Source organism: Crinia signifera, chromosome 5, assembly GCF_055691185.1.
Source record: "Crinia signifera chromosome 5, ASM5569118v1, whole genome shotgun sequence".
In the NCBI taxonomy this organism is placed as follows: domain Eukaryota; kingdom Metazoa; phylum Chordata; class Amphibia; order Anura; family Myobatrachidae; genus Crinia; species Crinia signifera.
Window position 1 is genome coordinate 302,077,905 of NC_139221.1, and position 13,568 is coordinate 302,091,472.

The 13,568-nt window shown below is 49.1% G+C and overlaps 1 protein-coding gene across 3 annotated transcripts in view; it reads right to left on the reverse strand.

Annotated features, from left to right (window-relative positions):
• Positions 1-13,568, reverse strand: part of OLAH (oleoyl-ACP hydrolase) — a 33,434-nt gene that overhangs the window by 19,530 nt on the left and 336 nt on the right. For all 3 annotated transcript variants that reach the window (XM_083189406.1, XM_083189404.1, XM_083189405.1), the window contains exon 2: positions 12,080-12,209. In XM_083189406.1, coding sequence (XP_083045532.1) covers positions 12,080-12,209 — 130 coding nt within the window. The remainder of the gene's footprint in view (positions 1-12,079; positions 12,210-13,568) is intronic.

Here is a 13,568-nt window from a genome sequence, read left to right on the forward strand (position 1 = left end):
ACACCGCATCTCTACTCGCCAACAACCCAGCAATCGCCCGGGTTTGAGGTACGATGTCAAAGGGGTATGAGGAGTGTTATAATTCAGACACGGTTCCAGCATCTAGCCTCAATGCGCCGCACAGTGCAATATGTCTGCGTGTGTTCGCCGCCAGATCCCATGCAACACTGCTAATGTTAGACATCTTCTGCAGAATATGCGTCTTTGTTGCTTCGTGACTAGGACACACTAGGAGACTGTGCTATTTAATGCGATATTCTACACTCGTATATTGTGTTTAACTGAGACACTGAATCTGTATATTATATAATAGTGCAATTTACATGTAATCATTAATGTGGACTATGGGGGGTATTCAATGTTTAGGTCACGGCGGTCGAGCTTGCTCGACCGCCGTGACCCTGTCCCATTCTCGGTCAGCTTGACTGAGAACATGCAGGCGGGATCCAATGTCCCGCCTGCCGGGGAGCGAGAAGGGGGCGTGGCCGGGAAGAGGCGAGCTGCAGCCGGCAGCTTGTCACTTCCTGGCCGTTCTCGGCAGACAAGCCCGACGGCTAGTGAAGTCGGGCTCTTTCTGCTGAGCAATGCTGTCGGGGAAGACAGCATTGAATAGGGCCCGGCGACCATCGCCGGCGATTGAATACCCACCTATATCAATTATGCACCTAAAACGCTAACAATAATTCCTGTACTGTGCGCTCTGAAGATATGGTCTCCTGGTGCGACATATGAAGGGCCTGCTTACCTCTGGGCCATTGATGGGTCTTTCCACGGGGCATCTTGGAACTGTAAGCACAGGTCCGACTAGCAGGCCAGGAACCAAAGGGACCTCCTGTGGTAAAGGAGGCTGCAGCCTGCTGCAACCTCTGAGAGCCAGTTACTGCTGCCCACAAGCCAGTGACTGGGATATATGGAATGTGTAAATAGCCTTAGTACAGCACAAAGGGATTACTGACATATTCCTAATCACGTCCCTGCAGGCAGCTCTTTCTACTTCAGTTTTCAGTTTCATTAATATAGCCATACTTCAGCACAGGTGCCTTAATTATTCATCAACTCAGTAGTTCCCAAACTGTGTGCCGTGGCTCCCTGGGGTGCCTCGGGACACTTGCAGGGGTGCCACGGGTTGGTGGACCAGGACCAACTCAAATTATTTATGGTCAATTATTTATGGACAAAACCAGTGCTGGTGGCTGCCAATCATAAAATGTTTGCCCTTTACCACATAACTTTACCTAAGAAGCACATTTAAACACAATCTACTTAATTTTATATTTATTTTATTGGGCCTAGGGGTGCCGTGGATACCCCGTGGTTACTATAGGGTGCCGTGATTTGAAAAAGATTGGGAACCCCTGCATTAACTGTAATTTGAACATCTGTGCTTAAGCATGGATATCCTAAAACCTGTACTGTTAGCATGCTATGAGGGGCCAAGGCTGAGAAACACTGGTCTAGAGCAACATCCTTAATAATTTTTTAAATCTTCTTGATTTCAATCAAAATATCAACATGTGACTAATTGTAATGATACTCCACCCAGGTACTTGCAGTGTCTATAAAAAGTCTACAAAACCTTATTGGAATAGTGAGATACAGGGGTAGATGTATGAAGCAGTGATAAGAGAGAAGAGAACCAGAGGAGAAGTGGCCCATGGCAACCAATCAGCTGCTCTGTATAATTTTTATATTATGCAAATAATAGATGTTACTTCAGTGCTGATTGGTTGCCATGGGCCACTTCTCCTCTTGCTCACTTCTCCTCCCTTATCACTGCTTCATACATCTACCTCTCAGTGAGCCACTGAGCAGCCTGATTGTGCCTACAACTACGACCAGATGACGGAGCAGGACTGCGATGAGACACCCTTACACAGAATCAGTAAGAGGGCATTCACAGAAATGTAGCCCACGCGGGCCAGCACCTAAGCGTATATTTTGCCCCTACTACAGGGTAACTGCACGGCCCAGATCGCTTTAACCCTCTGTGCAGCAGTGGATAACTGTATTTTAAAAGCATATTATTTTTAAGAGTCTGTAAGAGTTTGATATGTTTTTCTAACATTTGTAGTGTCGACAGGTACATTTTATCGACAAACACCATGAAGAATGTCGACACTGACAACATGTTGGCATTCAGAATTTTCAGCCTGTTTAATTCGTACTCCTTTACAATGCATATTTAATTAAATCATGGTTTTAAAAAGTCATTTTTCAGATACCTACAACATTCAGAATGGCCTTTCCTCTTTCCTTAATGAAACAAAGGTCTCAAGAGCCTCTAGAGTCGCGGAAAGCCCTCGGGACACAAGAGTGAGCAGAAACAAGGCCGGCCTCAGGTATTATCAGCCACACTGGGCTCAGCTTGGAATACGCTGGATACGCTAACCTGTTGCTATTAGCTGCAAATGGCACCACAACAGAGGCTGGCATTGTGTCCAGTGGCAGGATACACTGCGGCTGCCATTCACAGGGAAACAGAGGGCTCCTTCTCTGCTGGAGCAGCCTGTGATGTGACCAGAACACCAATGATGAACTGAGAATGCCCAGTCCGCGACCTCGCTTTGTTCCCTATGCTAATGCGGAGCCTCTGAGCCCGAGCCGTTCTGTTCTTATTCCAGCCTGGGCTGTGAAAGCTTTCTCAAGTTCCTATTCTTCCCCCACAAATACTTTCTGTGGGCGCTTGCTGGGTTTGGATGCCGATATAATGTAACAAAGACAATGACCTCACCACAGAGCTAAGGTGCCGCGTCCTGTGTCCATAAATACATTGTACTTTATGTCTACAAAACATCGGAATAAAAGTTCTCTTCCATGTATAACAATATAATATCTGGGCTGTTCGCGTGTGTGAAGGCGTCTTATGCAAAAGCCAAGAAGTTGCAAACATTTTTTTTTCAGATCTAAATAATAAAACGGTTTCCATATATTTACAGATCTTAAGGCTCGCATACACCTGAAAGACATTGCACCCAATCATACAATCTTGAGGAATTGTATGATGGATTGTGTGCACACAAATCGTGCAATGCACAGTCCCCCAGGTTGGAGGATTGGTCCTCTGATCAGACGTGCTGCATCAGTTGATCAGTTGGGATTGGGAACTATTAAGCACCATGCTATTGGTCGTTTGATGGCTCATACAACTGGCATCATTTGAGTGGCAGTTTAGATGCATAGAAAATAGGAATTTGGTACTCACCGTTAATTCCCTTTCTCCGAATCCGTAGGGGACACTGAAGTCTACGCTGGGGAATAGAGTGGTGTATCGGAGGAGTCGGCACTTTAAGAAACTTGAACTGTGGTATGGCTCCTCCCCCTCTATTCCCCCCTCAGACCTCAGTCTTAGTTGACCGTGCCCGAGAGGAGAAAAGAGACCAGGGAATCCCCAATAGAGAGAGAGAAAGATATTAACAAAACAAAACGAACAACCATACTACTCAGCAGGCTGTCACCAACACCCAGACGCATGCATAACCAAACATAACTGCATGCGCTAAAAATAAATCCCCCCTTTAGGCCTGAACAGTGCCGGGAGGGTGTTCAGTGTCCCCTACGGATTCGGAGAAAGGGAATTAACGGTGAGTACCAAATTCCTATTTTCTCCTTCATCCTTGGGGACACTGAAGTCTACGCTGGGGACGTCCCAAAGCCATCCCCACGGGTGGGAAGGCACTGGGCATCCTGAAGCACCGCACGGCTGAAACTGGAGGCAGAGGCCGCAAAGGTGTCAAACCTATAAAACTTAACAAAAGTATTAGGGCCCGACCAAGTGGCCGCCCTACATAACTGTGTCAGGGAAACTCCCCTGGCAGCGGCCCAGGACGGCCCCACCGAACGGGTGGAATGGGCCGAGATCCTGACTGGCGGTGACTGTGAAGCATGAAGGTAGGCTTGCTTAATGGTGAGACAGATCCACCTAGCCAGAGTCTGTTTAGACGCTGGCCAACCCCGCTTTGCCGAAGAATAAAGGACAAAAAGTGAATCCGACCTTCTGAGATCCTTGGTCCTATTCACATACACCTGCAAGGCTCGGACCACATTCAGCGAGGCGGAATCTCCCGTAAGAGCTGGAACCACGATTGGCTGATTTAGGTGATAAGATGAAACCACCTTAGGCAAATAATCCAACCTGGTCCGAAGCTCAGCCCTGTCCGGATGAAACACCAGGTAGGGAGACCGGCATGAAAGAGCGCTAAGATCGGACACCCGGCGTGCCGATGCTAACGCGAGCAGTAACACCGTTTTCCAAGTTAACAACCGCAAATCAATAGAGTCTAAAGGTTCAAAAACACTTGACTTAAGATAATCCAAAACTAAGGAAAGATCCCAAGGTTCCTCCGGAGCCCGCACTGGGGGCTGAAGACGGAGAACCCCGCTCAGAAACGTCTGCACCTCAGGAATGACGGCAAGACGCCTATGAAAGAAAACTGACAATGCAGACACTTGTACCTTAAGGGACCCTAGGCGCAAACCCGCCTTAAATCCGGCTTGCAGAAACTGCAACAACCGAGACAAAGAAAACACAGCCGTGGGCAAGTTACGGCACTCTCACCACGCTACATAGGCCTTCCAAATACTATAATAATGCCGTGAAGTCACCTCCTTCCTGGCCCTTATCATAGTGGGAATTACTGATTTAGGAATTCCTCTTCTGCTCAACAGTGTGGCCTCAACAGCCATGCCGTCAAACGAAGTTGCCGTAAGCCTTGGTAGGCAAACGGCCCCTGCTGTAGAAGATCGTCCCTTAGAGGTAGCTGCCAAGGATGATCTATCAGGAGCCCCTGAAGGTCGGCATACCAAGGACGACGAGGCCAATTCGGTGCCACCAGGATGACCGTGGACCTCTCCCGCTTGATTCTTCTGAGTACCAACTGAATCAAGGGCAACGGAGTGAACAGATAAATTAGAGAGTAGTTCCAACTCGCGGTCAGCGCGTCCGTCGCTACCGCCTCTGGATCCCGAGACCTGGAACAATACAGCCGCACCTTCCGATTGCTCCTGGAAGCCATCATGTCCACCTGAGGCATCCCCCATCGGTGGGCGATCTGGGCAAATACCTCCGGATGTAAGGCCCACTCCCCAGGGTGAACATCCTGGCGACTCAGATAGTCCGCCTCCCAGTTGTCCACCCCGGGAATGAAGACCGCTGACAAAGCCAGAGCATGCCGCTCTGCCCATTGCAGAATTGGACGTACCTCCTGCATGGCTCCGCGACTGCGCGTTCCGCCCTGCCGGTTCACATAAGCCACAGCCGTGGCATTGTCCGACTGAATGCGAATCGCCTTCCCCCGGAGGATCCCGTCCGCATAGGACAAGGCCAGACGAATCGCGCGAAGCTCCAAGATGTTTATAGACAGCTTCGCCTCCTGAGACGACCAACGACCCTGGAAGTGCTGCCCCAACACAACAGCTCCCCAGCCTCGGAGGCTGGCATCGGTCGTGACTATAGTCCAATCCCAGATTCCGAACCGTCGGCCCTCCAACAAATTGGCCGACAGTAGCCACCACTGGAGAGAGAGACGGCTGCAGGGCGATAACACCACCATCTTGTACATGTGCAAGTGGGAGCCCGACCACTTCCTGAGCAGGTCCAATTGAAAGGTCCTTGAATGGAAACGCCCGAACTGCAGAGCCTCGAACGAGGCTACCATCTTGCCCAGCAGTCGGATACATAAGTGCACCGACACTCTCCGAGGTCGAAGCACCTGCCGAACCAACTCCTGCAGGGACAACATCTTTTCCCGAGGCAGAAAAACTTTTTGAACCTCCGTGTCCAAAATCAACCCCAGGAATACAATCCTTCTTGAAGGATTCAGCTGAGATTTCTGGTAGTTGAGAATCCAGCCATGGTTCAGTAACGTCTGGCAGGTTACCTGAATAGCCTGCGTCAACTGATCCCTGGATTCGGCCTTGATCAATAAATCGTCCAAATAAGGAACGATTTTTACTCCCAGAGAATGAAGCAACTCTACCATCACTGCCATTACCTTGGTAAACAGACGTGGGGCCGATGAAAGGCCAAATGGCAGAGCCCGAAACTGAAAATGGAGATCCCTTATCGCGAAACGAAGAAACTTCTGATGCGGGACGTAAATGGGAATATGCAAATAAGCATCTTTGACATCCAAAGATGCTAAAAATTCCCCCGGCTCCAGCCCTGCAACCACAGAACGAAGAGACTCCATCTTGAATCTGTGGTACGTGATATATACGTTTAAAGCTTTTAAATTCAATATTGGTCGAACCGAACCGTCCGGTTTCGGGACCAGGAACAGGGGAGAATAAAACCCCTCTGTGCGTTGTTCGGCAGGAACCGGCATTATAACTCCTGCGGTCAACAGTTTCTGTACTGCTTGAAGAAGCAACTGACGGTTCAACTCCACGTGAGGCAAACCTATTGTAAAAAACTGGTGAGGGGGAGTACTGGAAAACTCCAGTCTGTACCCTTGCGCAATGACGGACAGAACCCACTTGTCCTTGCAAGACCCCTCCCATGCCTGCCGGAAGTCCAACAGGCGAGCCCCTACTCTGGGATCCCCCAGGTAGGAGGGCCGGGAGTCATGCTGCGGGCTTTTCGGTTTGCATGACGTCTGCGCGCCGAGCAGCTGGTCCTGAGGAAGTGGTTGCTCCACCAAACCCTCTGCCTCTGCCACGAGAAGCGGTAAAGGATCCTCTGGACTTACCTCTGAACTTAGGTGCCCCCCGAAAGGAGCGAAAGGCCGGCCCTTGATAAGGCTTTTTGGGAGGAGGAGTCGCGGAAGGCAGGAAAGTTGATTTGCCTCCTGTGGCCAGGGAAATCAACTTGTCTAACTCCGGGCCAAACAGGACCTCTCCCGTAAACGGAAGAGTCTCTACCGCCCTTTTAATGTCCGCCTCCGCTTGCCAGGACTTAAGCCACAAAGACCTCCTGGCCGTAATGGACTGAGCCGAAATCCTTGCCACCAGAGCCGCAGAATCCCTTGCAGCCTCTCCAATATACATTGCAGATTCCCGCATCTGTTCTGCTAACTGAATGAACTCCTCAGAAGAACCCTGATCATTCAGACCCTTTGACAAATCCTCCGCCCATTTCTCCATGGCCCTACTGACCCAGGAGATCACAAGAATGGGCCGAAGTGACACACCTGCGGTTGAAAAAATCTGTTTAAGCCCCGCCTCCAGACGCCTATCTGGCGCCTCCTTGAGGGCCACTGCCCCAGGAATGGGAAGTGCCGCTTTCTTGGAAAGCTTTGACACTGACGCGTCTGCCAACGGCGGGGTCTCCCATTTTGCCCTAGCCTCCGGAGCAAATGGGTAAGAGGTCTTAAACCGCTTAGATAACTGAACCTTTTTCTCTGGAGATCTCCAAATATCCAGAAGAGGTTTCTCCAACTCCATAGATTCTGGGAAGGTGACCACTGCCTTAGCAGACCTCCCAAAAATAGAGACCTGCGTCGGCGGCTCCTGCTCGTTAACATTGAGGGTAGATTTGATAGCCTGAATGAGGGCCTCTATACCCTGGGCCTCTTCCTGAGGAACGTCCTCCACAGGATCAATAGGATCCTGAAACATATCCCCTTCCAAGGGGTCCCCCGGTTCCTCCTCTGAAGTATCACCCTGTAACAATAAAGGGACACCTCTTTTCCTCGGGGGAGGTGGAGCACTTGCGGTCCCTGCAGGCACCGCAGCGTCTTGGGCCAACGCCTTCACTGATGTAATCAGTTCTCTGGCCCAGGCGGGCTCCGCAGCAGACATGGAAGCCAGTTGCACCTGCAATGACTCCCTGTCCCTGCGAGATGCAGCCATCTCTGATGCCAGAGTGGCTAACACACTGGTAACTCCCTCAGTGTTCAGAACAGGGACCTGACTCTGCCCAGCATCCCCTTTGAAGCAATCCTTACACAAGGATACACCCTTCACATGCTGCGTAAACTGTTGCTCACACTTAGTGCATACAAACAGCTTTGGAGAAGCTTTTGACTGAGACTTGGATGTCATGCTGCACACACACACGCCCCTTACACACACACAGGTGGAAGGAGGTGAAATAAGCCAGACAAAGAGAGCCCCCACAAGGACCCCACACCAAGAGCAAAAGCACCACACTAATAGGGGGAGAGGAGCGCACCTTCCCCGAATTAGGCCCACCAGATAAACTCTCCAGCGGGGAAGTCTCACAAGAGAAAATCCCCTCCACTCACCCAGCGCAGTATTCAATAATATCCAGGCTGAAGAGGGGGAGAAAGCGTCCTGCTGTCCTGTTCCAGAGAACTGTAGAGGCACAGCCGACAAGGGAGCAGCGTGGCAGGCACCGGCGTCTGACACAGAGGACTGCAGCTAGGACGCGACCACTCCTGGTCCGCCCCTTCCGTCCTCATCAAAGCGCGCGCTGTATACAGCGGCGCTGATTGGCTGTCTGCTCCCTGCTGGACCAGCGAATTAACCCTGGTCCAGCCGTCACCCAGCGCTATGCGCTCGCACGCCCTGCTCTCTCCGGCGGGCGACTAGGTCGCGGCCCCGTAACACACGCCGCAGGCAGCTGTGGCGGGACCCAGACGCTGATGCGTCTGTGACCGGAGTCAGCCGCGTGCGCCGCAAGCGGTGCCGCTCTGACTCCCCGGAGAGCTATCCCACGTCGCAGGCAGCCGGCACGCGCTGGCTGCCTGTCTCCAAAAAAAAAACAAGCAAAAACAAAAAGCCCCAAACGGAGCCCCTTGCCCAGGGATCCGACTCCTCCGGGCACTAAACTAAGACTGAGGTCTGAGGGGGGAATAGAGGGGGAGGAGCCATACCACAGTTCAAGTTTCTTAAAGTGCCGACTCCTCCGATACACCACTCTATTCCCCAGCGTAGACTTCAGTGTCCCCAAGGATGAAGGAGAAACATAGAATTTGACAGCAGATAAGAACCACTTGGCCCATCTAGTCTGCCCCTTTTTAAACATGTTCCCTCAAACCATATTTGATCCTTATTTTTTTGTAACGATATCAATATGCCTATCCCAAGCATGTTTAAATTGTACTACTGTATACAATCGATTGTAAGATGCCCGTTGTATGCAGCAGCTGGATTGTACGACAGATTGTATGATGGCCTGTGAGTACATTGAGTGTCCAAAGACCAACAAGGACTTCCGGGGAGTTGAAGGGACAGTTAAGGCCCCCATACACTAGGGCGACTTGTCCTTAGGACAAGTCGCCCCCGACTTCCCCCTGAGCTTCCCCGGCTGCTCCCCGGGGGAGCTTGATTAGATTGGCACTTGATGTGCCATTTTTTACATGTGATAAATCGTCTCGATTTATCACATGTAAAAAACCCGGGGAGCAGGGGGGGGGGGGGGGGCTACAGAGCAGGGCTGCTGGTGGGAGCAGGAGGGGCTGGGGACGCTGCGGGGGACACAGGCGGCATAGAGCCGGGCAGAGGGAGCCGGGAGCTGTCAGTGCTAGAAAAAAAAGCCTATACAATGAATGGGCAGCCTGTGATTGACTGATCGCTCTCTCAGCCAATTGCTGACTGGCTGAGAGAGCGCTCAGCCAATCACAGGCCGCCCATTCATTGTATGGGCTTTTTTTTTTTATTCAGTACTGACAGCTCCCGGCTCCCCCTGCCCGGCTTTATGCCGCCTGTGTCCCCCGCAGCGTCCCCAGCCCCCCCTGCTCCCTCCACCACCGCGCCGCCCCACTAGGTCCCAAGTCGGGTGGTCGGACGTGCAGCAGGTCCGACCACCCGACGCAGATCCGATGCGCACGGGACCGCACATCGGATCTGAGGGGACATCAAAACTAGCCGATTTTGGTCCGATTTCGGCCAGATCCGACTGATCTGGACGAAATCGGACCAAAATCGGCTAGTGTATGGGGGCCTTAAGACACAATCAGGATTGTAAGCAGGTCTTTCTCATGTATGGCCACCTTTAGATAACTACTGCTCATAGAAACCAGTGACTGCATCCATTAGCATAGAACTTGTCCAAATTTAGGGGTAAATTTACTAAGATGGGAGTTCCATTGACGACAGTCAATAAAGACCGAAACATTGCACTGTATGTGATCGCTGTGTCTGTTATTCACTTTGTGGAGCAAGTCCCGTGAGTGCCGCCTCCCATCTACTCTCTCTCTATATATATGGAAGAATCTCTCTCTATATATATATTTATAGGAATTTCACATATTCTGTACATCTTAATGAGGTCATGGAAAGGAAAATGCACAGTATACAAAGTACAAAGTAGTTAAAAAAAAAACATACATACAGATTATGCTAGTTGCACAGCTACTGTGTCTTTAAACATAGTAACTGTGTGAAAATATGCTTAAGCTGCAGGAGGCGTCTTCAGTAAAAAGACACCCATATACCCTCCAACATGATCCATTCCATCAGGTACAAAATGCTCTGCTTCTGGACTTCTTCCTTAATTTAGGATTGCCTTCACCTTTGCTGGAACACCATTACCATCACTGAACTAGTTCAACACAAGTGACTGCAATTATCAATTAAGAAAGAAGTCCAGAAACAGTGCATTTTGTACCTAATGGAATGGGTCATGTTACCCACCGTGCTGCTGCAACGACCAGTGGCGCCACTGTGCAGCTTGGCAGGAATGTATTCCCTGTGTGATAACTGTACTGTCCCTGCTTATATTATTCCCACCTGGCTGCTGCAATGACCAGCGGTGCCGCTGAATGGCTGCCTCGGCGCTGTGCAGCTCGGCGGGTATATGTCCCCATGTGAAAACTATAATGTCCCTGCTTATATTGTTACCCACCTGGCTACTGCAACGACCAGTGGCTCCGCTGATGGCTGCCTAGGCGCCGCGCAGCTCGGTGGGCATGTTCCGCCCGCATGTAATGTCCCAATGTAACATATGTAATGTCACCCCCCCCCCCCCCCTTCATCCCTGCTTGATGCTGCACTGAAATCCACAAAAAATTCCTAGTGTGCGCAAGCACACATGGCCAATAAAGTGGATTCTATTCTATTCTATTTCTATCCAAAATGTTAAATGTTTTAAGCATAAAATGGGGGCTTACTGGATAGCCTAAAAATGGTGCTAAATTTTTTAGGGTGAAAACCCTAATTTGTGCCCAATTGGATGACCCCCTTTAGTATAATAACTGCACTATAAACCTGCTGAATTAAACCTGAATTTTGAGCTCAAACGGTGAAACTGAGCTGCTTTCAGCTCAAAATCACCCAGTGTGTATGGGCCTTAAGCGTAATATTCTATAATCAGCACCATCTGCTGGTCAATAAAATGTTGCAACTTCAACATCTTGTCCTCATACTGGGGCTGATTTAGTAGTGGATGTTGTGTGGTGTAAAATTATGCTAAAGTCCATCTTGGGTTAAAAGACGCTGGCATCTCTGATCCGCTGCTGCATCTGAGGAAGCTGCGTCCACTGGCTACGGTGCACACAGGAGACGTTTTCTGGAACACTCCAATCAACAATCCCCCAAATGCCAGCAGCATGACAATCATTACATTTAATATTTTTATTTTTACTCTCTGTAAATGAAGATTTATTTTGTTCCAATTTGTAAAAATGTTTATTTAGAAGTATACGGCTGTGTCGCCCATTTATCAAACAATATTTGCGGCTATTCCCACATTTTCAAAGGTTAGCCACAAATATTAAGTATCTTCCGAATGTATGTCGGAAGGAAATGTCATACTAATTAATAATTTATTGGCCCGATGGGTGGCAATCGTGTGATAAAGAGACATATCGTACTAGTGTATGGGGGCCTTTATGCTACGCTTCCTGGTTTCAGCTAGCAGAGGGCTGCTCTGGAACCCTCCCCGGAAGTGGCAGCTTCGCATGTGCGGTTAGAGGCACCATGCAGAAGTCCTGGCAGCTCACTGAGCACATCGCAGCGGCGGGTAACTTTCGGAGCTTGTGTCCCTGCGGGTTCCAGATCATGCATCCCGCAGATTTGATTGCATATAACAATGCAAATTTGTTCACTGCTATCAAGCCAAGATAGCACTGAATATGCGACCAATGGTAACTGAGCCCCTATATCTTGGAAATCACCCTTTTCTGAATTTTATTAGATTTGCTTATGATTTATCGCACCATTATTTAGCTATACGAACCTTCAATGGAGTCATCAAAAAGTCGGCCCCACTGTGCATAGTATATGGATCCTCCGCCGGCCCAGGGGAAGCACACTAAGCGGCTGACGGCGTTTGGCCGCTTATAGAGGCAATTCAGGAGTTTGTCCATCTGAAAATAAAAACATAAGTTAAACAATCTGTAATTACAGTTTATCTTATCTTTTCCATTTTTCCTTAATATGGGGGTCTGTTATTTTGCACCTTATTTCTTTGCAACTGGCAGAAAACATAGACCAAAGCTGGCTAAATAGGAGATTAGTGTTCACTCCAGCACCCTGCATCTTTCAAAACCCATGCAGTTCCTCTTTCCTGCCTGGGGTGTCACTATTTACTGTGGTACTTTTTTATAGTTTAAATAGTGTCTGTGACACCACCATCACAAACTTGTCTGTGGTTTAAGCCACACCTACGTAGAAATGGCCATTGTCCATCGATGAATCATAATCATCAATAGCTTATGACCAACTTCAAATACTTTTTTAACTATACAGTTGCTTTCCTTCCATTGATCGCACAGCATAACCTTTTTTTTAATTTTTTTATTAAGGAGGCAGGAGAATAAGCATAGCTCAGCCCCCCAACATCATCCCTAGGTCCTGATTGGCCCACAGGCCAGTCAGTGAAAGAACAGGGATGACCATTGCTGAAAGGCAGGCATTGATAGACATCCCTTAAATAGGAGGCAACCATGGATGGTCATTTACAATATTGCAATCAATGGTAACCCCACCAATGATCATCCCTACACAAATGTGATGTAGGCGCCAAGATGTGGTAAAGGTGCAATATAGCTGTACTGTGAATTACACTTCCAAGCGTCCAGCGTGAACCACTAGATGAACCATTACGAATGCAACGGTGGCAATTCTTAATGGGAAAACCATTTTAATTGAACTGGAAATGTTGATGGTTGCCACCGGTGTCCGTAATATGGCCACAGAACTAGTCCTTGGTGATGTCCAATATCCATATTCCCATACCCTCCAACATGACCCATTCCATTAGGTACAAAATGCTCTGTTCCTGGACTTCCCTGCCAGTGGCAGTTACAGATGTGAGCCTGCAGCACAGTCCAATATTCAAAAAGGGGAGCCACACCAGCTGCCATACCAAACATCACTGAGAGTTGATGTGACCCCCCCTCTTTGAATATTGGACTGTGCTGTAGGCTCACATCTGTAACTGTCACTGGCAGGGAAGTCCAGGAACAGAGCATTTTGTATCTAATGGGATGGGTCATGTTGGAGGGTATGTATTCCCAGTGCATTATAACATATATTGGGGTCAATACAATTAGCCGCGAGCCAGGCAGTTCCACACTGTTGCAGCGGCACTTTGCCCCATACCTAAATAAATATACACCCCATTTTTCTGTCATAATAAAAGGTATACATGATGCTATATCACATAAACATGAATAAAAGCAAACAGCTGTCAGTGATGGTCTATGCACAGCATTCAGTAGGAT